At 43.8% G+C, this 25,069-nt stretch overlaps 1 protein-coding gene across 1 annotated transcript in view; it reads right to left on the bottom strand.

Annotated features, from left to right (window-relative positions):
• The window catches only part of UBALD2 (UBA like domain containing 2), a 38,893-nt gene extending 17,239 nt beyond the window's left edge, over window positions 1–21,654 (bottom strand). The window contains exons 1-2 of the mRNA XM_081898078.1: window positions 20,965–21,654; window positions 19,267–19,329 (exon numbers count right to left, since the gene is read on the bottom strand). Coding sequence (XP_081754204.1) covers window positions 19,267–19,329; window positions 20,965–21,084 — 183 coding nt within the window. The 5' untranslated portion in view covers window positions 21,085–21,654. The remainder of the gene's footprint in view (window positions 1–19,266; window positions 19,330–20,964) is intronic.
• Window positions 21,655–25,069: the final 3,415 nt, after the last annotated feature.

Genomic DNA, 25,069 nt, shown 5'->3' with positions numbered 1-25,069 from the left:
ATTGGCCTCCACAGTCACTTATGGACTCATTTTTAAAACAGTGTTTATGGAAGACAATCTTACTCGGCTACGAGTGATCGCCAAAGAAAAAGAATAAAGAGGTCCCAGTTAGAACCACAACCAAAGCTGGTGAAAAGAACTTCGTGCCATTTGGGTGTCCAAAAAGCAGGAGTATAACCTCAGATGAAACTCCAACCCTTGGATCAGACCATTAGCAGCACCTCCATCTTGTGCAGGCAAAATCTCAGTTTACCCCTTGTCCAGTTTATTACCGACCCCAAGACATAAGATCGCCTCTTTACTACCATCATTTTCGCTGGTGGAAAACAGCAGCAGAGAGGCACTAACTGAACCCAAGCCAGGAGGAACACCCAATTCTCCTCAATACAGACAAATTGGTAAATGCATCTGCAGACAAGGTGTCAGATATTCCTTACTGCACAGGTTATTTTCTTCTTTTCAGCAAGTTAATAAACCCAGTCTGTACCATTTCCACTTCTTCTAAATTACCTGCCTTTGAGGGGGGAAGTGGGTGGGTTTTTTGTTTTTTAAACTATTCATGACAAGTATATTTCATTCAAAATACTCTAGGCCAGCACTGGGCTGCCTTTTAGCAAAAAGTGCTGCAGTGTTGCACATTAAAATTGTCACACGTACATCAGCATGCAGATTAAGTGCAATTAAAGCATTCTGCTTGTTATTTTCAAAACTCTGGCAGACACAAAGATGTGATTTAAATGCATGTTGTTACACCGTGGCAATAACACAGGATCAGTTATTTTGTGCAGAATTTAGGACTCGGACCCTCATATTTATTTCAAGCAAGTTGCTAAATAGGTATGCTTGAAATTGTTTGTAGACAATGCCTAACAGTGGTTCAGAAACTGGTGAAATGGGAGACTTCCAGATATGAGGAAGAAGAGCTCAATGCCTCCCTTCCTGGGGCTACAAAAACAGTACGAAATAAATATAATCAAATGGGCTTCGTTACACAGGTCACAGAATACAGGTTTTCTTGTGGCCGTGTTTTAAAACAGAGATTGTGAGGAAAGATGTGCACCAGGCTTCAGGAATATGTTTTGTCAGAGCAGAAGACACCTGGAAGCCAGTGGGATAATTACTGTATTGCTACAAGCAACTGCTTGTATAAAGCTGCCCTGAATCCCCTCAAACACACCCCTACTATCCTCTTGCTGCAGCCAGGAGGAAAAACCAGAAGTGATTACCAACTGAGTGACTGCAGGACTGCACACCTACTTTTAACACCCTCCCCAGCTGCATTGGAAAACCTGCCTCCATGGTCCAAGAGTCTAGGAAAGTGGACAGAACTATGCATTTATTTTTGGAGGCTGTCAAGATGCTGTTGGATTCCCCAGTGCCATGATTTGGAGGGCCACACATTCCCAGTCCCCATTTTAAAGGAAAACAAGAGTGCCCCCTGTTGCCTACCAGCACTGTAGAATTCTACAGTGGTACCTCAGGTTAAGTACTTAATTCGTTCCAGAGGTCCGTACTTAACCTGAAACTGTTCTTAACCTGAAGCACCACTTTAGCTAATGGGGCCTCCTGCTGCTGCCGCGCCGCCGGAGCACAATTTCTGTTCTCATCCTGAAGCAAAGTTCTTAACCCGAGGTACTATTTCTGGGTTAGCGGAGTCTGTAACCTGAAGCGTATGTAACCTGAAGTGTATGTAACCTGAGGTACCACTGTATTTCCCAAGGTACTCCCAAACCTCAAAGAGGTGGTGAATGTAAGTGAGAAGTCTGCCAGGCGAGGGGAGCACAAGAACCAAGAATTATTTCAAGCCGCCCTGATTATCGTAATTTCAGCCTCAACATGCTTACTTGCTTTGAAGTACTCCCTCTCTTTTTTTTAAAAAAACTCCTTTATATAAGAAAATCACAAGCATCAAAAATATACAAAGACAGAAGTGTCCATCCATTCTTACCACAACATTGAAAACACTTGAATTTTCAGCTTTTAAAATTATTGATGCTAACTGTTATAGGATCATAGAATTGTAGGGTTGAAAGGGATCATGAGGGTCATCTAGGCCAACCCCCTGAAATGCAGGAATCTTTTTGCCCAACGTGGGGCTGAAGCCCTATATTTTTATATTTAATAAATTGCATGACTTTTACAGTGGTAAATAAAACACAATCAATCTTCAGTGAATTCTTCCCATCTTTCCTTTTCTTCTTTCCTTATAACGCATCATTATTTAAGGGTTTGATGAATCAAGAAGATTGGGGGGGGTGGAATCTCTGCAATGACAGCTAAGTACCTCCCCAAATAATTGTCCATGTGAAGTAAAAAGGTAAAGGTAAAGGTACCCCTGCCCGTACGGGCCAGTCTTGCCAGACTCTGGGGTTGTGCGCCCATCTCACTCAAGAGGCCAGGAGCCAGCGCTGTCCAAAGACACTTCCGGGTCACGTGGCCAGCGTGACATCGTTGCTCTGGCGAGCCAGAGCTGCACACGGAAACACCGTTTACCTTTCCGGTAGAAAGCGGTCCCTATTTATCTACTTGCACCCGAGGGTGCTTTCAAACTGCTAGGTTAGCAGGCGCTGGGACCGAGCAACAGGAGCGCACCCCGCTGCGGGGATTCGAACCACCGACCTTTCGATCGGCAAGCCCTAGGCGCTGAGGCTTTTATCCACAGCGCCACCCGCATCCCGCCATGTGGAGTAGGCAAGTGTTATATCCATGTGGCGCTCTAAGGAGTGTGCACTGGGGAGGGGGGTGCCAGGGAGTGTAGACAAGTGTGAAAAAAAGGGAGAAGAAAGAAGTGGGGCAGATGACTTGTAACCATGCTTGCTTGTGACACAACAGGGGAACGGTCCCCATAGATTCTAGAAACAGACTGAAGAGCAGCCCAGGAAGAAGTCAATTTTGCTTCCAGGGACTGCCTCGTCTACATGTTAGGGCCCTGTCCTCTTAGGCATACATTTATTTATTTTTTTTAAATAGTTTTTATTGTGTTTTTTCAGACATATACAAAAAAAGAAGAAAAAAAAAAAAGCACAGAAAAAACAAGAGATAGACCAAAGGAAGATAAAAAATTCATAACCCTTCAACAACTTATTTCAACTTTCTATCGAGCTTCCCCACATCTCCCGCACAATGCATTCTTAACAATAAATTTATCAGCAAATTATAACCTTGTTTCATGTGTTTCTTTTGTACTTTCAATTGCAGTTTAAGTTTAAATCCCTTACTGCTCATTTACTCTAAAAACAAAACATATTATCATTTTTAACATTTAAACTTGGATCCTTTCAATAATGTTATCCAATTTCATAAATGTTGCACACTCATTACTGGGGCTAGCATTTCAAATTATGCGTCATTTTATAGTTCATATAACTTATAAAATTTTTGCAGGTAATTCTTAAATTTTTTCCAGTCCTCCTCCATTGCTTCTTCTCCCAGATCTCGGATTCTGGCAGTCATTTCGGCCAACTCCATATAGTCAATCAGTTGCGTTTGCCACTCTTCCAGTGTGGGCAAATCTTGAGTCTTCCAATATTTGGCGATCAGAATTCTTGCTGCCGTGGTGGCATACATAAAAAACGTTCTATCCTTCTTTAACACCCCTTGGCCGACAATACCCAAGAGGAAGGCCTCCGGTTTTTTAGAGAAGGTGTACTTAAACACCTTTTTTAACTCGTTATAGATCATTTCCCAGAAGGCCTTCACTCTTGGGCAAGTCCACCAAAGGTGAAAAAATGTTCCTTCAGCTTCCTTGCACTTCCAACATTTGTTATCAGACAAATGGTATATCTTAGCAAGTTTGACTGGGGTCATGTACCACCTGTATATCATTTTCATGATGTTTTCTTTCAAGGCATTACATGCCGTAAATTTCATACCGGTGGTCCATAACCTTTCCCAGTCTTCAAACATAATATTATAACCAATGTCTTGAGCCCACTTTATCATGGCTGATTTAACTGTCTCATCCTGTGTGTTCCATTTAAGCAGCAAGTTATACATTCTCGATAATACCTTGGTCTTTGATTCTAACAGCTCTGTCTCAAGTTTCGATTTTTCCACCTGGAATCCTGTTTTTTTATCTAGCTTAACAACCTCGTTAATTTGGGCATAGTGAAACCAATCTTGCACCTTATCTTTTAAATTTTCAAAGCTCCGCAACCTCCAATTGTCGTCGATTTTTTCTATTAGTTCCCAGTATTTCGGCCAACCGACCTCCATATTGGGTTTTTTCCGCGCCTTGGCCTCCACTGGTGATAACCACCTCGGAGTCTTACTTTCCAATAAGTCTTTATATTTCATCCAGACCATAAAGATTGCTTTCCTGACAATATGGTTTTTGAACATTCCATGTGTTTTTGCCTTGCCGTACCACAAATACGCATGCCATCCTAACGAATTGTTAAAACCTTCCAGGTCTAGGACATCTGTATTCTCTAATAAAATCCAATCTTTCAACCAGCAGAGGGCTGCCGCCTCATAGTATAACCTTAAGTCCGGCAGGGCAAACCCCCCTCTTTCTTTTGCATCAGTTAGTATTTTAAACTTTATTCGGGGCTTTTTGCCCTGCCAGACAAACTTTGATATATCCCTCTGCCACTTTCCAAAACATTCCACTCTGTCCACGACCTGCAAGGTTTGAAATAAAAACAACATTTTTGGCAAAACATTCATCTTAACAGCAGCAATTCGGCCCAGCAAGGAAAGCTTCAGTCTCGACCAAATTTCCAAATCCTTCTTAACCTCTGACCAGCATTTCTCATAATTGTCCTTAAACAAGTTCAAGTTTTTAGGCGTCAAGTTTACCCCCAGGTATTTCACTTTCTTGACCACAGTTAACTCTGTTTCCTTCTGAAACCCCTCTATTTCTAAAGGCGTCAAGTTTTTCCCCAAAACTTTAGTTTTCTGTTTGTTCAACTTAAATCCTGCCACCCGACCAAATTCTTGTATCAATTCCAGAACTCTTTTTGTACTAGATTCTGGCTCCTGTAATGTTATTACTAAGTCATCTGCAAATGCTTTCAATTTATATTGTTTCACTCCGACCGTAATCCCCTGTATTTGCCGGTCCCTCCTAATCATGTTCAACAAAACCTCCAGGACTGATATAAATAATAGTGGGGATAGGGGGCACCCCTGGCGTGTTCCTTTTTCAATATGGAACTCCTCTGTCACCACATTGTTCACTATCAACTTAGCTTTTTGTTCTGAATAAATTGCTTCTAAGCCATTTTCAAACCCCCGTCCCACTCCCATCCCTTCCAAGTTCTTCTTCATAAATTTCCAAGAGATATTGTCAAAGGCCTTCTCAGCATCAATAAAAATTAACACTGCTTTAGTGTTAATATTTGTTTGTAAAAGTTCCAGGATATCAATAATGTTCCTAGTATTGTCAAACAAATGCCTACCAGGAAGAAAGCCTGCTTGGTCCTTATGAATTACTTCATTTAAAACCTTTTTCAATCTACTTGCCAAAATGTCTGCAAATATTTTGTAATCCACATTTAGGAGTGAGATGGGACGGTAGTTTCTAAGTTGATTCTTTTCAGTTTCCACTTTGGGTATCAATGTGATGAAAGCTTCTTTCCACGTTTCCGGTGTCCTTCCTCCCCCCATAATCTGATTGCAAACCTCCATTAATGGAAGAGTCAAATAGTCTTTTAATATCTTATAATACTTGGAGGTGAGCCCATCTGGGCCTGGAGATTTGCCCAACTGCATATTCTGAATGGCACCCTCAATTTCCTGTTGTGTTATTTTACAGTTCAAGATTGATCTCTTCTCCTGGGATAGTTCTGGTAGACCATTGAGTTTCAAAAATCGTTCCATCTCAGACACTTCCTCAGGCCCTTGTGTATACAACTTTTTGAAGTATTTCTGGAAACACTTTCTAATTTCACCTGGTTTCTGGATATTTTTCCCTTCCACCTCTAGATTGGTAACATAATTAAATTTCTGTCTTTTTTTCAACTGCCATGCCAGCAGTTTTCCACATTTGTTTGCTGACTCAAAGGATCTTTGTCTCATTTGTTTAATTTTCCATTCCACTTCTTGGTTTATCAATTTCAAATATTGTGCCTGATAGAATTTGATCTCTCGCAAGATCTCTTTGGATTTTGGTTTAGATCTCAGTCTTTTCTCTCCATCTCTTATCTTCTCTAATATTTTATCCTTTTTCCCATTCCAGAGTTTTTTCTTAATTGTGTTTTGTTGTATCAGAAACCCCCTCATTACAGCTTTGCTAGCGTCCCAGACTGTTCTTTTTTCCACTGAAGTGTTCAAGTTGATTTCAAAATAGTCCCTTAATGTTTTTTGGGCCTTCTTTACAAACTCTTGATCTCTAAAGAGGGTGTCATTCATTTTCCATCTGAAGGATCCGGCTGGCGTAAGTCTCAATTCCATTTTCAGGGCGTTATGGTCGGAGCAAGTCTTTGGGCAGATTTCCACTCTTATAGTCTTCGGTGCCAGCCCTCTAGTCCAGATTTGGTCGATTCTCGTCCATGACAAGTGGGCCTCAGAAAAGAAAGTTCCCTCTCTACCTAGGGGGTTCCTTGTCCGCCAAATGTCGATCAAATCCATATTGTCTGTCAGTTCAAAAAAAGTTTTCGGTAGTCTGCCATCCTTAGTTAAATTTTGGCTCTGTGACTTATCCATCAAAGTGGAGACTACCCCATTCATGTCTCCCATCATAATGATGTTCGAATAGTCCAGATAGTCCAGTAATGTCTCGTGCAGCTTCTTATAAAATTCTGCTTTCCCCTCATTTGGTGCATAAATTCCTAATATCAAAACTTTTTCTCCTTGGGATTGTATTTCAATTGCCAAGATTCTCCCTTGCTCATCTTTAAACAAAAATTTCGGTGCTAGGTTCTCCTTTACGTAGATCACCAGGCCTCTCTTTTTTACTTTGTCTGACGAAACAAATTCTTGGCCTAGTCTTTTGTTAATTAGTACTTTCCTGTGGAGCCTAGTCACGTGCGTTTCTTGCAAGCAAATTACATCCAAATTTTCCTTTTTCAAAATATGAAAAATCCTTTTTCGTTTTTCCGGGGAATTTGCACCGTTAATATTCCAACTGTACAGCTGCAGAGACATCCTGTATCAATCTGTTGTTGCTCCCTATGGGGTGTCCTCCTTTTTATCCGGGTCCGAGGGAGATGGTATTGGTTCCAATCCAGGCTGTGGCGGAGGCCAAGGAACTGCTGTTCCCTTCTGAAGATCCTCTCCGTGGTCGTGCAGGAACTTCTGGTTGTCCTCTTTTGTCTTGATTCTAACCTTCTTTCCTTTGTATTTAAAAGATAGGCCTTGTGGGAACTCCCACCTATAGGGTATTCCGTTGCCTCTCAAAAGTCTTGCTAGGTCAGTATAGATGGCCCTGAGATCCAGTAATTGTTTTGGTATATCCTTATAGATTTCCGCTCTTCTATCCTGGATCTCAAGTGATTTATTAAAATGAAGGTCAAGTATTTTGTCTCTCTCCTGTTTGGTCCTTAGGATAATCAAGCAGTCTCTTGGTCTGTCCTTCCTGGTGACACTTCCCAATCTAAATGCCGTTGTTATTTTGAAGTCTTCGTCCTCCTTTATTCCCCAGAATTTGGAAAATTCTACTGTCAAGAAACCAGTCAAATCTTCCTTTTCAAGCTCTGGGATAGAGCGTAATCTTAAATTATTTTCCCGATTTCTCAGTTCCACCATAGACAGGTAGGCCTGCTGGTCACTGATGTGCTTATGTAGTGGCCTTACCTCTCCTTTCAATTCATCCACTTTTTGAATTGCTTGGTCAGCTTTTTCGTTCGCAGCTTCGGCCAATTTCCGATTCTCAGAAGTAGCGTCTTTTAAATTCCCAATTGCTTGTGAGTGCTGTGCCACTTGTTCAGATAGCTTTGTAATGGAGGATGTGGCTAAATCAATTTTTGCTGTTTGGTCATCAACCTTCTTATTTAAAATTGCAAATTGTTGTAGCATTTCCTTCAGAAGTACATCAGATCCACCTGCAGCCATATCCTCTATTGCTGGTTGTTCAGCTTCCTTTAGTTCAGCTGTTGTTGAGGGTTCAGTTCCCTTCAATTCAGCTACTGTTGGAAGCTCAGTTCCCTTCAGTACAGCAGGAACTGATGATCTACGTGACTGGGAAGTCAAAGTTGTTTGCACAAGCTGGCCTTTTGCTGCTTTCGCTTTTGCAGATCTTGTTTTCGGTTGGCCACTCATTCCCCACCTGTCTATGAGTCAAGGTCAAGCTGTCCAATGTTCCATGGGAAGGACAGACCTCAATGTAGATAACCACCGCGGAGAGACAAAACAAAGTTAGTTCCCAAGAAGTTGTAAATCCCAGTCTCCACCAGAGGGAGTACAGTTGGAGGGAGTACAATTGGAGTTCAGGAGAGAAGGAAAAAAGTTATGGTCGCCATTAAAGATCCTGCAGCTAAATAGTTTACCAATAGTCCAATAGTCCTTAAAACATTTCTTTCCACCAGCAGAGCCCTTCCAAAGTTGCCAGAAATGTCACCTCCCAAGGCGCAGGATACAGTTACTTAGTTATATAGTCCAGAGTTGCCTCTATGTATCTATCTCGATTTTATAAATTGTATCCGCAAAAGACATTCTTTTCCCCTGCCATCCCGAGGCTGGGTTTTAAACTTTAAAGTCCCCAAAGGAGAAGGTTCCACACTGTAGAGTAAATTAATTAAGAAGAAAACTTGCCTTTCATTTCAATCCTCAGTTCTGTCAGACGCATAATACTTCCACTTTTAAAATCCTTTTCTACTGCTTCCAGCCTGTCAGTTCCTTTGCCTTTGATCTGTAAGCTTTGCCGGGAGACGGACTTCCTCTTTTTCGTCTCCCGCTTTCAGCCGAATTTCAAAATTTGTAAATCCAAAATAGAGTAACACTTACTCACGAGTAGATAATTTAGAATCCAATGGTCGAGGAAGAAAGGTCGGCGCTCATCGGCAGCAGCCGCGCGGCTTCGCTCCCGCAGAAAGAGCGATGAACTCTCAGCACCGCTTCCCCTCTGCGCTTCCGGAACCCCTTACGGGGTCCCTTCTTCGTTTCGGGGGTCGCTCCAGGTGCCCGCTGAGTCCCACGGCCACGAGCTCACTCTGCTCGTGGTTTTTCTTAATGGATCGTCGCTGAGCCGTAGCGGACGATCCTTTTCTGCGGAGCCCCTCTTTAGAAACTAAAGAGGACCGCCATTGCCATTTCGCGCCGCCTCCGGAAGTCCCTCTTAGGCATACATTTAAAACACGATGAAAGCACATGGCTTCCACCAAACAATCCTGGGAAATGGTAGCTTGTTAAAAGCGTTGGAAACTGAAGCTCTGCGAGGGATAAGCTACAGTTCGTAGGGTTCCTTGGGGGAAGTCATGTGTATGAGGCCTTCGGTCACTTTCTGCTACCCTTGATTTGCAGGTATAGTGGTACCTCGGGTTAAGAACTTAATTCATTCTGGAGGTCCGTTCTTAACCTGAAACTGTTCTTAACCTGAAGCACCACTTTAGCTAATGGGGCCTCCTGTTGCTGCCGCACTGCCGAAGCACGATTTCTGTTCTCATCCTGAAGCAAAGTTCTTAACCCTAGGTACTATTTCTGGGTTAGTGGATTCTGTAACCTGAAGCGTCTGTAACCTGAAGTGTCTGTAACCCGAGGTACCACTGTAGCTGAAAAATGGTAGGACTGAAGAGGGCAGGATGGGGAGAGCCCTGAACAGCATTCACTAAAAGGCCAAAAGGCTGTGGCCTTTGCTGCAGGAAAATGTGTGTGTGTGTGCGCGTGCACACACACAGATTTTATTGTAGTTTTTGGACTAGAGTTTGCCTTTTCAGGCCATCTTAAAATAATTCCTCCCTTCCCCTGCAACTATCTGTGTCACTACACTGCAAGGTCTGATACTCTGGGGTAGGTTCTTGGGATCAAAGAAGGCTTCAGGTGTTGGGGGGGTGTGAAATGGGTTAAAGATTACCTTCCCTCCTTTCTCCAACTGGAGATCTTCCAGGATCAAAGTTCCTCTGATGGGAACAAGTTAGTCATGCCCACTAATTTCAATGGGTCAATTCGGAGAATGACTAACCCTAGATACAGTCCTCTAGATCCAGGCAGTAACACTGATACTGGGTCACTGAGTCACACACACACACACACACACACACACACACACACACACACACCATGTTAAATGCTCTCCTCTAGTCTAAAGGACTGGCTAGATCTATACATGGTTAGTTTTAAGTTATGCAGTATCACCCTAGAGACCATTCACTGCAATGGGAAAAACCTTTAAATACTCACAACCAAGCAATTACTTCCTTCTCTTCAGATGAAGTACCTAAACTAAAATTAGGAGATTTAATTCAGTGTCTTTTCTTGGGAGTTTCCAAATTGCTAGCAGTTCAAAGGCAATGAAAGCACGCCCCAAGGCAGCTACCTGCCTTCAACACAAGTAAGTAGACATGGAATTTTGCCTCTGTAACCCCCACATACATGACCTGGTACACTGGTTGGATCAAGGGAACAGCTGTGCTGTTTTCCCCCTTCATTTATTGCCTATCTACAATGTCATATCTGTACGGCCTAAAGGCAGAGTCAGAAGGTCTCTTCCCACATGCTGTTGGCTTACAGCTCTTACATCTGTAACACAAAAACCTTGCACAAATACTGTGCAAAGACTGAAAGATCATTAGCCCCCCATTTCTCTCCCCTCTTTCCCCCCCAACTGCATAATGTCTATGACAACATTGTCTCATACCAAATGTAAACAAACTGTGAAAATGACTATGAATTGACTCTATGAATTGAAAGTAGAGACGCTGTATGTACTTTTTGGTTACACAAGTAAATTTTTAATAAAAATTCTTCTTCTTCATCATCATCATCATCATCTCTTAGATCCTTAACCACTGGCCATGCTATCTGCAGCTAATGGGAGCACACCCGGAGAGCCAACGCTTGGGCTTAGAGAACAGGCAGTAGTCACATCGCTGATGCTAAGCAGAGCCGGTTCTGGATGCAACTTGGATGGAAGGGCAGTGGGTTTTAAAGATGTTCACCCCCCCCCCCCGAAGAAGATGTGGGGCCTGAGTACCATTAAGTCAATAACTGGCCCAGGATAACAACCACCTAACTCAAGCCAAGTACTGTCACTAACTGCAAATAGAGGTTTGTGTGTGTATTGCAGGAACTTTCCCCCCCTTTTCACTAGAACCCTAAGGTTTACCAGTTGACTCTAAGTACAAAACCATGAGATGGGAAGCAGGCAAGCATTTGGAATTAAAAGAAGAGACTACTGCCAAGTTCCTGTTCAGGACAGGAATTTGTGTTTGGTACTAGAACGCAAGCTTGCAATCCTTCCACCCAAAATACCACCCCTGCTTTTCCTGAGCTTTCTTCAATTTGGCGGCCTAATGTCAAGTGGGTTGGGAGAGATCCGGACCTACGTACTTTTTGCTCATCTAAAGAGGGTAAAAAAAAATAGTTGTGATGGCCTATTATAAATAAATAAATCCAACAACCACAGCAGGGAAAGGCCTTTATTAGGACCAACCCAAAGGGCACAAAACAGTGAGCAAGCTTTTGAGTTCCCCAAAGCTCTTCGTTGAGCAAAAGCAGTGGCCGGGGAAGAGGAGAAAAGTTTGCATTGGCCTCAGTCTTAAGAGAGAATGTCAGAAGAGACAGCAGACTTAATTGGATTAGCCTATCCCAGGTGCTATGAAAGGTTTCAGATAACACCCAAGAGTGCTAAGATAAAGGAACACACAATTCCTTATTTTTGAGAAGATAAAATCCAGCACCCGGTTCCCTGCCCATTCTGCTGATCTTTCTAAAACAGGGGTGGGTAACCTTTTTTTTCCTCCTCTCCTTGTGGGCTTGGATACCAGTGGTGGGCAGAACAGTGGGTGTTACTTTTAGCAATACAAAAGGCAGAGAGGGTTTTTTTTACATATTCACACCTCTGTCCTCCTTCCAAGCAAGCAAGAGGCATTATGATGACAGATCAAAGATACATTCCAGACAGGCGAAAGTATTCCCAGGAAGGATCTATGGCTTTAGGGACTGGGTGCGGCTAGGGGAGAGTTCCTGGTCAAATAGAGAGGCCTTTGAAGGCTGCATGAGGCCTGAGGTTCTCTGCTCTCTAAGGCAGAGGTCAGCAAACTTACCGCACCTTGGGCCGGTGGTAGGCCAGAGAGCGCGTGTCAATATGTGTGCATACTTCCGGGTCGGAGGAGCACCGGAAATACCTTGTGCGCATGTGCACAGGCCTTCTCCGACCCGGATGTGCACCAGAAATAATGCTTGTGCATGCGCAAATAACGCGTGTGCATGCCTACAAGCTATTTCCAGTGCTCCTCCAACCTGAAAGTGGGCAGCTGTGCAGTGCAGCACCGGTAAGAGTGGACGGTGGCAGCGCGTCAGATAAACAAGTCCCTCGGGCCTTATCCAGCCCGCGGGCCTTAGTTTGGGGACCCCTGCTCTAAGGAGAGAGGAAGTGAAACAGCATGATAGCAGTACAGCAGTTGGGAAGGCATGGGTAGGGACAATTTTTGTTTCGGTGGCAGGGTAGTGCTGGTGTCAAGCAAACCAAGGGCTTGGCTTGTAGACACAATGAGGAGGGAGGTGATGTCAGCAACCCAAGACTCTTTAAGCAGAACTAGATGCCCCTTAACTGAACTGCCACAAGGACAAAATAAAAATACACCAAATTTCTCTCCACTCCACCCCCGAATTTTTGTTTTCTCTGGGGAGCCAGGGATTTTCCACTGGGCTTAAGCAGAAACATTGCTTCATATGCCCCACATGCTAGTGTTTCAACCAGAGAGAGGGGCTGGAAGCAAAGCAAAACACCACCCTCTAAAATCCAACATTTAAGATCCTGAAATGCCTCTGGGAAACGTAGATTACAAAAGGGGTTTCTGGGAGGGAATAGTCACACAGAACATCATGACTTGAGCATTAGTTTCCTGATTAATGTGTCACCGGTTATAGAGAGATTGGGGGAGGGGGGGAATTGAAGATAGCCTTCCAAAGGAGACAGGATATCCTTTGTTTGCAATCTCTATTAAACTGCCCCTAGCGAATGCAGGAACTGTAAACTCCTTAATGCTTGGCAGTTGGGAGAAACATTCCAGGCCATGTAAAAATGGGCCCAGCTCGTGTCTCTTTAATGCAGCTATGATACAGCGATGCCTTGGCTTAAATCTACATCTCAGAAACAGTTTTTATGAATAAATGGAGCCCTGGCAAATCTGCAGTCTGCATGCTAATGAGAGAAATAAGGAATTTCATAGAATGCCAGACAAGGAGAGCAGGAAGGAGGTTTTCCTCAGACTGTCGAATCTGTTTACTTCTATTGTTTTGGTTTGGTGCTGCTTTTCAAAGTGGCGTCTACCTGTCAGCGAGCGCCGGTGACTTGCTTTAAACACACACACAACATACAAATATAAGGATCAAAGAAAGGAGGGCAGAAGTGGATTTGCTGGCAATATGTCCAGAAGGGCACACAGCACCAAGAACTGGATATAAAACAGATTATACAGGCTAAGCTCCCTGTAGCAGTCAGGCACTGAACTAGGCTCCCCCGCTGTGTGCTAAGCATTTCAAACACCTTGAATCAAATCTGAAATCCTACTTGCTTCTTTCAGACCGCTAGCTGAGCTGCAGAAGGGACTGCACAAGATGAAAGGGGTCCGTCAAGATTCCAGCTTGGCTCCGGGTATGGACATGATTAGCCGAGACTCCTGGTGATCCCTGGAATGTTGTCTAGCTCCATGATGCAAAAAGGGCATCATCACCTTTCCCTTACTTACCCTTAGCAATGTCTCACACACCCAAATGACAAACCCTCAATGCTGCCTGACTCCATTTGATGTGCTGCAAACCCCAGCTGCCAATCACAGGTAGCTGCCTTCTCCCCAAGTCAGACCCTGGAGTCCCGTCTAATTCAGTCTTGTCTATGTGCTAGCTGGCAATGGTTCTCCGGGATTTCAGACTGGAGCCTCTCTCAGCTGTATTTGGAGATGGCAGCACTTGAAACCCGGGAACTCTTCCACGCAACGCACATACCAGGGTTTGTCCTTTCCTATATGTATCATAGCTACTCATGGTTCGAAACCTCACAATAAGATGACATCATGCAGATTAAGGTAATCAGGAGCCAGATTTCTGGCGGCAGACACATAATGCCTTCCAGCAAAGCTGGACTTTTAAAAGCCATATATTGGGGCAGATGCATGGGGGAAGTGTGGGCTGTGCCCATGTGAAACATCCTAGCTATACAGTGGTACCTCGGGTTAAGAACTTAATTCATTCTGGAGGTCAATTCTTAACCTGAAACTGTTCTTAAACTGAAGCACCACTTTAGCTAATGGGGCCTCCTGCTGCCGCTATGCCACCGGAGCACGATTTCTGTTCTCATCCTGAAGCAAAGTTCTTAACCCGAGGTACTATTTCTGGGTTAGCGGAGTCTATAACCTGAAGCTTATGTAACCTGAAGTATATGTAACCCGAGGTACCACTGTATAATAAAAAGGCTGCTACTACTGGACCCAATAAAGGATCAAGATGGCATCTCCAGTGACTCTAATTCAGGTGTGAGAGATCTTTGACCCTCCAAATGTTGCAGAACTACATCTCCCATCATGCCTGGCGATGCTTACCTAGGCTGATGGCAGCTGTAGTTCAACAACATCTGGACAAATAAATAAAAAAAATTGTCCAGTAGCACCTTACCAACTAAGTTTGTTTTGGGTATAAGCTGTCATGTACATGCACACGTCTTCAGATACAAACAAAAGCTTGTACCCAAAACAAATTTAGTTGGTCTCTAAGGTGCTACTGGACGATTTTTTTAAAAAAAAATCGACTGCGTCAGACCAACAGGGCTACCTACCTGAATCTACATTTGGACAGTGTTAGCTCAAATATATAAGCTAGGTGCCAAATGGCACCTTAAATCTGGGTTACAGTAGCCACAACGGAATGTCTATTTGCCAGGAGGTTGGACTGTGATCTCAACTACATTGCTTGACTGTAGCTTGCTCTTACAACAATTCACTTGTCCCAACATGCAAGAAGGAGAACCACACTCAGTGGAAGTGGAAATAACTGTGGACTAAGGCAGAGGTTTCTAAACTGTGGGCGCCAACTTGGCGCCCAGAAATCTCCACGTAGTCACAATTGGACCCACATCAGTAAGAAAACATGCCTGGCTAATTTCTAACACTGCATCTGGAGGGCCAAAAGTCCCCCATACTTGCTTAACCAAAGGGTCATGAGGCCTGTTTTATTTTCCCTTTTCCTGGAGAACTCGGCAAACTTTTTGTACACATTTTAACACTGCAACATATAACCCCATTCCGCAGCCCCAAGTGCAGAATATCTAGGGTTAGCTGATTTATGATTTAGAGGTTTAATGTTACCAGGAGACAGGAACGTCAATGAGGTCTCAGAGAACTTAGTAGGCTTCACCACTTGGGATGGGCTTGAATTCCTTGTAGGTTACATGTGAAGCGACTCAAGGACACTGCATGCAAGTTTTCAAGCAAACCTCTAAACACAAGAGATCTACTTTCACATTCAGGATTAAAAGAGCAAGCTTAAATTAGCTCACTGGCCACAGGGAACGTGTTCCAACAAACCTGGCAGTGGAATATGAATCAGGATTCCAGCTCTTGCCACCTCATACAGGCCATTCCTCTTATACCACAGTTTGTTTCCCAACATCTTGAATTTACTTGTCTATACTGTATTGCACAGCAAACCCCTGACAAAAAGAGGGAGGACTCTGCTAAAGAACCTAACACATGAACTTTGATAAGGCATTCATAAAATACTAGTGATAAGGCAAAACCAGAGGAATGATAAACAAAACCAGAGAGACGAGGACATTGTGAAGCCATATGGAGAGGGAGGGAGAAAAGATCCTTTAAACAGACTAAAGATACTTTAGAGCAGGGAGCTGTTAAATTGCATTTTGAAGAGAAAATGCTGATTCAATATTTTAATAAAATCTTGAATTATTCCAGGAATCAAAACAAGAGGGATATTTAACCCAAAGTTATAACCTTGGCATGACAAACGGAAATTATCTTCTAAAATTCTCCATCTTTGAGAACTCAGTTTTCCTATGCTAAAGTAATACAGACATTTCCTGATTATCATTAATACTTCTGTTAAACTGTGAAAGGGCTTTACACCCCCAAAGCTTTGTTTATTCCCGAAAACATTATTGGTATGCAAACCTCAGCTTCACTACCTGAAGAATCATGGAGCAGATGAGGTGACAGACTCTTCTCTGCCTGATAATACTAAAGTCAGAGGAGACTATATGTGGGGGTAGATGAACAAATAATCCAATCTGCTGCAAGACAGCTTCCTATGGCTTCTGAAGTGCATTGTAAACCAGGTCATGCCCATTACACAAAAAAGACAAATGGAAAGGAACATTTGCTAAAGTTAACCTATCTCCAAGAAAACTGGGTCACACTGCTCATTGCAAAATATATACAGAAGTAGACCAACAGAGTTTTCTTATTTCTTATTTTATTTATTTTTTGTCATCTGGAGAATAGCAAACTGTGTCCTCAAATTTCAGTCACTTACCATTTACAATTTTGTTTTGTACACAAAATACACCTAGGACAAAAAATAGCCCCAAATGCTACAGTCATACCTTGGGTTACAAATGCTGTGGGTTGCTCGTTTTTGGGTTGCGGACTGCGCTGAACCCGGAAGTACCGGAATGGATTACTTCCGGGTTTCGTCGCTCGTGCATAAGTGCAAAATGACGTCACGCGCATGCACAGAAGTGCCAAATCGTTTCACTCGCGTGCGCAGATGCAGCACTTCAGGCTGCGAATGGTGTGGGTTGTGAACATACCTCCTGTACGGATCACGTTTGCAACCCGAGGTATGACTGTACAGTGGTACCTCGGGTTAAGAACTTAATTCATTCTGGAGGTCCGTTCTTAACCTGAAACCGTTCTTAACTTGAAGCACCACTTTAGCTAATGGGGCCTCCGGCTGCTGCCGCGCCGAAGAAGCACGATTTCTGTTCTCATCCTGAAGCAAAGTTCTTAACCCGAGGTACTATTTCTGGGTTAGCGGAGTCTGTAACCTGTAGCGTCTGAAACCTGAAGCGTATGTAACCCGAGGTACCACTGTACTGATTTTTGAGACTGGGATATGTTTCCCCCATCCCAGCCAATGTTAATCTATTGTGGTAAAATAAAAAATACTATCCATTTTTCCCCAAATAAAAATCAACCCCACTCCCGAAAAAAGCAGTTAGGTGCCCTTCCTCTGATAACACACACATCATGGCTTTTATTCTAGGACATTTTACCATCCCAAGACTCATCAGCTTGAAGTAAAAAAACTACCCCATAAAACTTTCAATGTCCAATTATTAGTTTTCTTAACTCAACAAGCTGGTGGGGGCCATTGTGCATGTGATATTCCTTTCCAATATCAATAAAAAGAGTAAATGTGTGCAGTTGCATACATATGCAGTCATGTTCAAAACTTTCGTATTTTGGTATGTGCGATTGTGACAAAACATACATTTTCATGGGTTTCACAAGTGAAAGTGTGCACATTTCCCCAACACTTACACTCACATTGGAAAGGTACATAAAACAACCTTAATTCTATGCCCAGAATGAATCATGGTTTAAAAGTCTTCTCTTCCCAAGATTAGACAGGGGTGACAGGCTCAGAATCTGCTCTACATGAAAACTCAATGTTTAAGTACAGGGCTTATTTGGCAGTGGCCCCAAAGGTGCTGAACATCCTCTCCAGCTATGTCCAACCCTGTAGAACTTGAAAATGCACCAGAGTCTTTAACTGAGATTGTAAATATCCCAATTTACTTTTTTTAAAAGGAATGTTGTAATTATTTTCCATAAATCACTTTGTTAGGTTCTCCTGAAAAGCAGTACAAAAATGCCTTAAAAGGAGTAAGACATGCACACAAATATCCATTTCAGGAAATTTTATGATACGGACCCTCTAATGTTCCCTGCTGGATGTTTCCTATTAATTTGTCTCTTTTTGTTGTTTTTACTTTCTCATAACTTTATCATATGATTCACTTTAATCTATTTTAAGGCCAGCCTGAGGAACATAACTAAGAATATAATGAGCATATCTAAAGGTAGAACACTACATAACTAAATTTGTGGCTATTTGAATAAACAGGATTGCTCTTACATAGCTAAACATTCCTATTGCAGCTAAAGCTTCACAGATATGGGCATGCAATAGCAAAAAGAAAACAAAGCGCTTTGAAAATGTTCCCTAAATTCAAATGGAAAACTAGTAGGTTCTCAGGATAATAAAATCTACACTACCCAAGTAGCAAGCAAACAGCATTAAAATTCCATGAGATATTTCTTCCTCAGTCTTTCCCCCTCCCCACTTCTAAGGCTAGACATCGGGTTTTAACAATGGCCAAGTGCGGGGGGGGGGGGGGAGCTGCAGCTTAAGTCTCTATCTTCTAGTGTCCTAGCACACAGCTCTGGTTTAGTTTTCTTTTTTTAAAAAAAAACACTTCCTTTGCTTGCCAAAGAAACTTGCCCTCAGTCAAGGTCATGTAAAGTTTTGCTCAAGTTTAGACGAAACGTGCAGAGGCAGGGGGAATAAAAACCCAAACTTTGTCTGAATTTGCTCCTTCCCTCCAACCCTGAAGGTTTTCCAGTTATTCAAGAGCATAAACATAAGTAAGATAGATTTATGTGAGCACAAAGGTTGGGGGCGGAGGGAGGAGAAGAGAGAAACAGAAGTCCATGTTTCCTGGCAGACATTTTGGCTCTTGTTTACATTTGCAGTCTGTGTGTTTCTCTTGTTGCAGAGCAATATGGCTGTCTGAAGAGCTGACAGCTTTGAATGCACAACCACTGCTGGCTGCAGGCTCGTGTTCCCCTCCCAGTATCAAAGGTTGTGTAAAATTATGCAGACGTTGCACATATAAGGCAAAAGAGTTCCTCCTCCTCCTCATATTTACATGGTTTGACAAGTCAACTGCTGTTAAGGAAGGGGGTGGTCTTTGATTTGTCGTTTAGAAGGTGCTTTCTAAGCTTATGGGGAAAGGACTTAGGCAGTTTTGTTCTGGGTTTATTTGTCCACAGTAACAAGGAATATGCAAAGTGTTTCTCTTTTTTAAAAAAAAAAATGGCACGCACTCACACACAAACACATAGTCCAATTGCAAAATTTCACTTCAGCCCACAAGAAACAAAGATACTGTGAAGAACAGCGTGAACCTGAGAAGTTTGAGCTACTTACCATTTGATGGTGGTGGTGGGTGTTAGGAATGTTGGTTTCTTGAAAAAAAGCACTCAAAGCAGTCTATGTTTAAAAAAAACAAACACAAGCCTACAATTAGAACAAGGGGCTACAGCCTGGACAAAATAAGTGAAGTTGGAGGGCAGGGATTAGCAGCAAGATTTTTGCAGCAATAAAAAGAAAAGGAGAAGACCTCCTGACATGCTTCTTCCCCCCCTCCCCAAATACTTGAAGTGTCAGCAAATAATCTAAGTTGACAAACGCAGGCCCGTTTTGGGCCCTTGCATTCTTCAGCATTGGCTTGGGACACCTTTGAAATGTTAATTTCTCCTCTCCCTTTTGGGAGGGGAGAACAGGAACAACAACAACAAAAGAGACAGAAGAAAACCCAAAACAAACACAGCTTCCCCTGCCTTCAGTTTTCACAAGACAAGAGGTGTTCACACACACCCCAAAAAGGCAGGAACCTAGAAGAAGAGACTGAGGAATGTAAGGGAACATACACACACAGACCCCAATTGCAATTGGGGGTGGTTTCCTCTTTTTTTAAAAAATGTTGACAATCAAGTAAGAAATACAAGTGTTTGTTTAGATTTAGAACAAAAAGAGGGGCAGGAAGAAGTATTGGCGTAAGGGGGCAGAGGGGACGAAATGTATAGTATAATTTATAATATAGTATAGTATAAACACTATATCTAGTGAAAGTGAACAAAGAGCCTTATTGCATCTGTGGTCAAGATGCTGGCTCAAACCAATCTTTTCCTGCTCTCCAGCCTTATTAACCAAAACAAAGAGCACACCTTTAAAGCAGTTCGGCTAGGCTGGGCAGAATCTGACCACGTTCCTCTTTAAAACAACGATGTTGCTATGTTTCACCATGCAAACCGCTTGTGTGTGTGTTAGGGTGCGAGAGATTACTAAACACAGGCCAAGCTTCGAAACTGATCCCACACCCCCTTCCCCGGTCGAAGGGGAAAAAATGCCGTCGTCTCCTTGACACTTCTTTTCCGCAAGGGCCTGGTGGCCTAGTCAAGAAATAAATTACTATTAGGGGGATGGGGGCTAGATAAGCAGAAACAAACCGGTCGTCTTTCTCTCTCCCCCCCTCCTCCTAACTACCGCATGGCCTACTGGAGGTTTCAATTCTTAGAGCGATTCTGAGTTTCCCTTCAACTCGAAGCTTCCTGGGTTTTGGAAATAGTTATTCCAACGATTGCTCCGACCATGCAGCGGCCGTTCTCTCCCGGCCTAACAATTACAGTAATATAAATGTGCGTCCAACACCCCCTTTTTTTCCCTCCTCCACGACCAGCTGCAACAAGAGATTAGTCAACACGCAAAAAGGCCCAGCGCATTCCCAGCCCCGGAAGGCACTTACTACTCCGGGAGGAGGCAGTCGTTCTTTAAATGCCTTTGATGGGTTGTTTATTTATCTGTTGCCAGCAGAAATCCGCCGTCCCCCCCCCCCGCGTTACACAAAAGGGTGCAGGATCTTTTTGTACGTCTGTGTGGTGCGGGGGAGGGGGGCTATTGCTGAAAGCGAATCCACCACCACGGGCAACTGTTTCCGCCACCCACCACCCTACTAAGAATTGGAGGGGGGGGGTTCGCATTAATTTCCACCACCTTTCGCTCGTCGGCATTGCGGGTGGGGGGGAGGGGTGCCGCGTGGGTAAAAAAGAAGGGGTCTCAACGCACCTCGAACTGCCAGTGTGCCGCCTGCAGCAGCTGCTTTGCTTGATCCGCCGCACAGCCCGCAGCCAGCACGAACTGGTTGATCATGACCTGATGCCGAAGCTCCTCCATATTCACCGACATGGCGAGAGAAACGAAACCACAACAAGGGAGGGAGGGAGGAGGAGGAGAGCCAAACACGGCGCCGGCGGTATGCGTGAGTGTTCCGGGGAGGGGAAAACCCACAAAGGATCCCTTCTTCTCCTCTTCCTCCCCTAAACTCCCAAACCGCTTCTGTGTATCCGAAGCTTCAGAGCCGATGAATCGCCCCCTCGGCCTCCCCCTCCTGCTTCAATCGGCACGAACAAGGGTATGTTGATGTCCCCCTCCCGCCCCTCTCGTAGCTCCTCGGCAGCTAAAACACCACAAACAACAGCATCCAGGGGAGGAGCATGTGGAGAAAATCGGGGTGGGCAGCGGGGGAAGCCGGCGGTGTCTCAACGTTCTATTCCACGCTTCCCGAGGCCGCTGATTGGCCGCTGCAGTGTTCTCTGCGTGTATGAACGTTCGGTGCGAATCTTCCAGGCGATGGATGTTTCTCTTTCTTTGTCCCGCCCCCTTCAACCCCATTGCTTGCATTTGATTGGAGGAAAGGAGCCACTGGGCTCCTTGCTTATTGGTTGGATGCTATGTTTTGGCTGAGAGAGATGCTGCCATTGGTTAGGGTTTTTATCGTAAGGGGGAGGGTAAAACTATGCTCTTGTTTGAACTGAACTGGAAATTCTACTCCTTTTGTTGATTGGCTGCTCTGCTCCCCCTCCCGTTCTTTTTTCCACTGTTGTAAAAAAGAAGAAGAAAAAGAAGAAGGAAGAAGAAGAAAAAAGAGTGTAGTTTGTAAAAGCCAAGTTCATTGACGAGCTTCACTGTAACCAGCATGCTCAGCTGGAAAAACAAGAAAGCACAGCAGTGATTCATTTCCTTTGAAAAGGCTGGTCATCCTGAAAACTAAAGTTATCACACAATAGAAAAAGATATAGATAAGATGCATAACCACTGTGGGAAACACAGTTTAGAACTTCCGGAGCAAAAATTGGAAATGTTACTTCTTGTAATTTTATGCTAGCCCAGCTTTTACTAATTCATGCCAGAGCAAAATGCTGGTGACAACTTCCCCTTGAAAAAAAACATGGTTTTGAAGAAATCTGTAATGCAGTTTTTTTCCTGTCTGCCTTCTTTTTATGAATCAACTTCTCTAGGGCCTTGAATGAAGGGGTGAAAATTCTCTTGGGGCTTCCAGACCCCCCTGGGCTAAAGGGAAACACAAGGTTGATCCCTGATTACCTTTAGCCAGGGGTCAGCAGGGGGCCAGTCCACTGTCCCTCAGACCTTGTGGGGGGCTGGACTATATTTTTTTGGGGGGGGATGAATGAATTCCTATGCCCCACAAATAACCCAGAGATGCATTTTAAATAAAAGCACACATTCTACTCATGTAAAAACACCAGGCAAGCCCCACAAATAACCCAGAGATGCATTTTAAATAAAAGAACACAGTCTACTCATGTAAAAACACACTGATTCCTGGACCGTCTGTGGGCCGGATTCAGAAGGCGATTGGGCCAAATCCAGCCCCCAGACTGTAGTTTGCCTACCCATGCCTTTAGCTCTACTGCCAAGTGCTGACTGCTGAGCAGAGCCATTCCTACGCGATGCAGTAGAGACAGCAGATTTGGAGTTGCCATTAGAAGACAACACGTTGGCAACTATTGTATGATTGCCATATTTTTTGTTACCACCAAGGGAGCGGTCCTTTAGGCATATTGCCTCCATTTGTCCTGGGCCATCTGTGCTGCTGAAACTGTTGTGGGCATGTTGTCAAATGTAAACCTGCTTGGGTTTATTCGCAGACACCTCCCCCTCTCTATGAAGTCATGCAAAAGGCTATTCTCACACTGCTATTCCAAAATGCAACCCCCAGGGAGTACTGACATGCAGGCTATCACCTCAATACAGTGGTACCTTGGGTTAAGAACTTAATTCGTTCTGGAGGTCCATTCTTAACCTGAAACTGTTCTTAACCTGAGGTACCACTTTAGCTAATGGGGCCTCCCACTGCTGTCGCGCCGCCAGAGCACGATTTCTGTTCTCATCCCGAAGCAAACCCGAGGTACTATTTCTGGGTTAGCGGAGTCTGTAACTTGAAGCATCTGTAACCTGAAGCTTCTGTAACCCGAGGTACTACTGTACATGGTAGGTGCATCTGGAAATCTGTGTGGCTTGACTGAAACTGCAGCTTGCTGTGGGCTAAGAGCTCTTGGAGAATCACAATTCTGACATTGGAGGGTTTCTGAACCATCTGAGGGTGTTATATGTGCATCTTACAGAGCAACCCCACTGAGTTCACTCCTAGGTAAGCTGTGTATAGGACTGCAGCCTTCAATACATTGTGAACCTCTCTTTCCCCAACATTGTCAATATGGGATAGAAACATAAGACTTGCTCTGTCTCCATCAAACTGATCAGCTATAGCCAGCCAAGTGCTATCGAGTTTGCATTTTCATCACTGCAGCACACTGGAATATTGACAGGGAACTTTCCACTCAACCACAAGATCTCTTTGCTGGTTCAGGCCCCATCACTGTAATGCAAAATGTTTTTGTGTGTATGTCGCCTCCCCCCTCCCGCCCCCCCAACAGTGGATCACTTTGCACTGGCTTAGACTTACACTGAAAATCATCTACTGCTTTTGTTCCCATGATCACTCAGTTATAGGAGCTCTTCACAATTTGTCTTTGTTTCCACCATTCTGAATAGCTCAGTATCATTCACCACACTCTGGGCTAATGTTATTCCTGCCTCCAAATCACGAATGACTTAATTAAAGGGAATGGGGAAGAGAAATCAGATGTACGTTATAGCCAATAAATACGGACAGATTTGTGCCAGAGTTGATTTAAGGCTCATGTGTCAAAATGCCCCTCTTTACTGAAGCATTTTAGCTGCAAGGATCCAGTTGCCACAAATGGTGTTAATCTCTGAAATCAAGGCATTCTGGGGTGGCTGGTCCTTTGAAAGTGCTCATGTACAATACTCTGCTGCCTGATCTTAGGCATACTTATTCAGAAGGAAGTCCCACCAAGTCTCATTTAACAGCCTGATCCAATAGCCCTGGTCCAATATGGTTCCCTCCATAACTGGGGATGATGGGTGTTGCAGCCCAGCTGAATTTGTAGGGCACCACTTTGGCTAACTCTGCAGTAGCACATCATAGTTGCAATACTATATCCAACCAGCAGCAGAGACAACAATACAGCAATAGCCGTAGAAACAAAAGCTATTAGAGCAATGTTGACAGACACTTCTGCAGAGTTCCTGGAAACTCTTATCCCGCCCACTAATCGCAGTGTCACTCGTTGACAACACTCTCTCGGGTTGGTCATATATGGGAAGCGCCAATTAACACAGAGTGTCTGGAGGAATGCGACAGCTTGTCATGCTACCTAATGCCTCCTCTTTTCATTGGCTTGCTGTGGACTGACAGCTGGGTGGCAAGCATGCGGGATTCCCAGGAGAAGGGTTTGAGTCCCACGGGAGCACCAGTGATTACAAAAATAAAATGCTAGCAACAACCACAACCAATTTGTGTTGCTATCATCAGTAGGAAGGGAACAAGCATTTTGCAAGGGAGAAGAATGGAATATTGTAAGAGCATGATTGCAGGGAATAGAACCATGAATTGGATGTTAGCTCAGTGGGAAAGAGTAATGCAATAGGAAATGGGAAACGGAGGTTCAAAGTTCTACCTTGAGGAAATACAAACATGGCTGCCACTCCCAGAAGGCAAAGTTCTCTTTTGGCAGCTTTTGACAGCAACAATAATTGCAAGTGTTGAAGGGATGAGGCAACAGAACTAGAGGCAGATTGGACAGAAATAAGATCCACAATAGGTTATTACTGTAGCTATTTCCTGTGATTCTAGCCCATTAACATTTCCCTTCATCATGTATCAGACGGATCCTGGCTCTGAAGGGACTGTACCTCTTTCTTAACTTCACTACACATCACTTAGAAACTATGGGGTTAACAGACCCTCCAAGTGTCCCTATTGTCCAGGGAGGAGCTGTAGGTG

The sequence above is a fragment of the Podarcis melisellensis genome (genome assembly GCF_964234715.1).
Source record: "Podarcis melisellensis genome assembly, chromosome: 2".
In the NCBI taxonomy this organism is placed as follows: domain Eukaryota; kingdom Metazoa; phylum Chordata; class Lepidosauria; order Squamata; family Lacertidae; genus Podarcis; species Podarcis melisellensis.
This window is presented reverse-complemented; position numbering and strand designations above follow the sequence as displayed.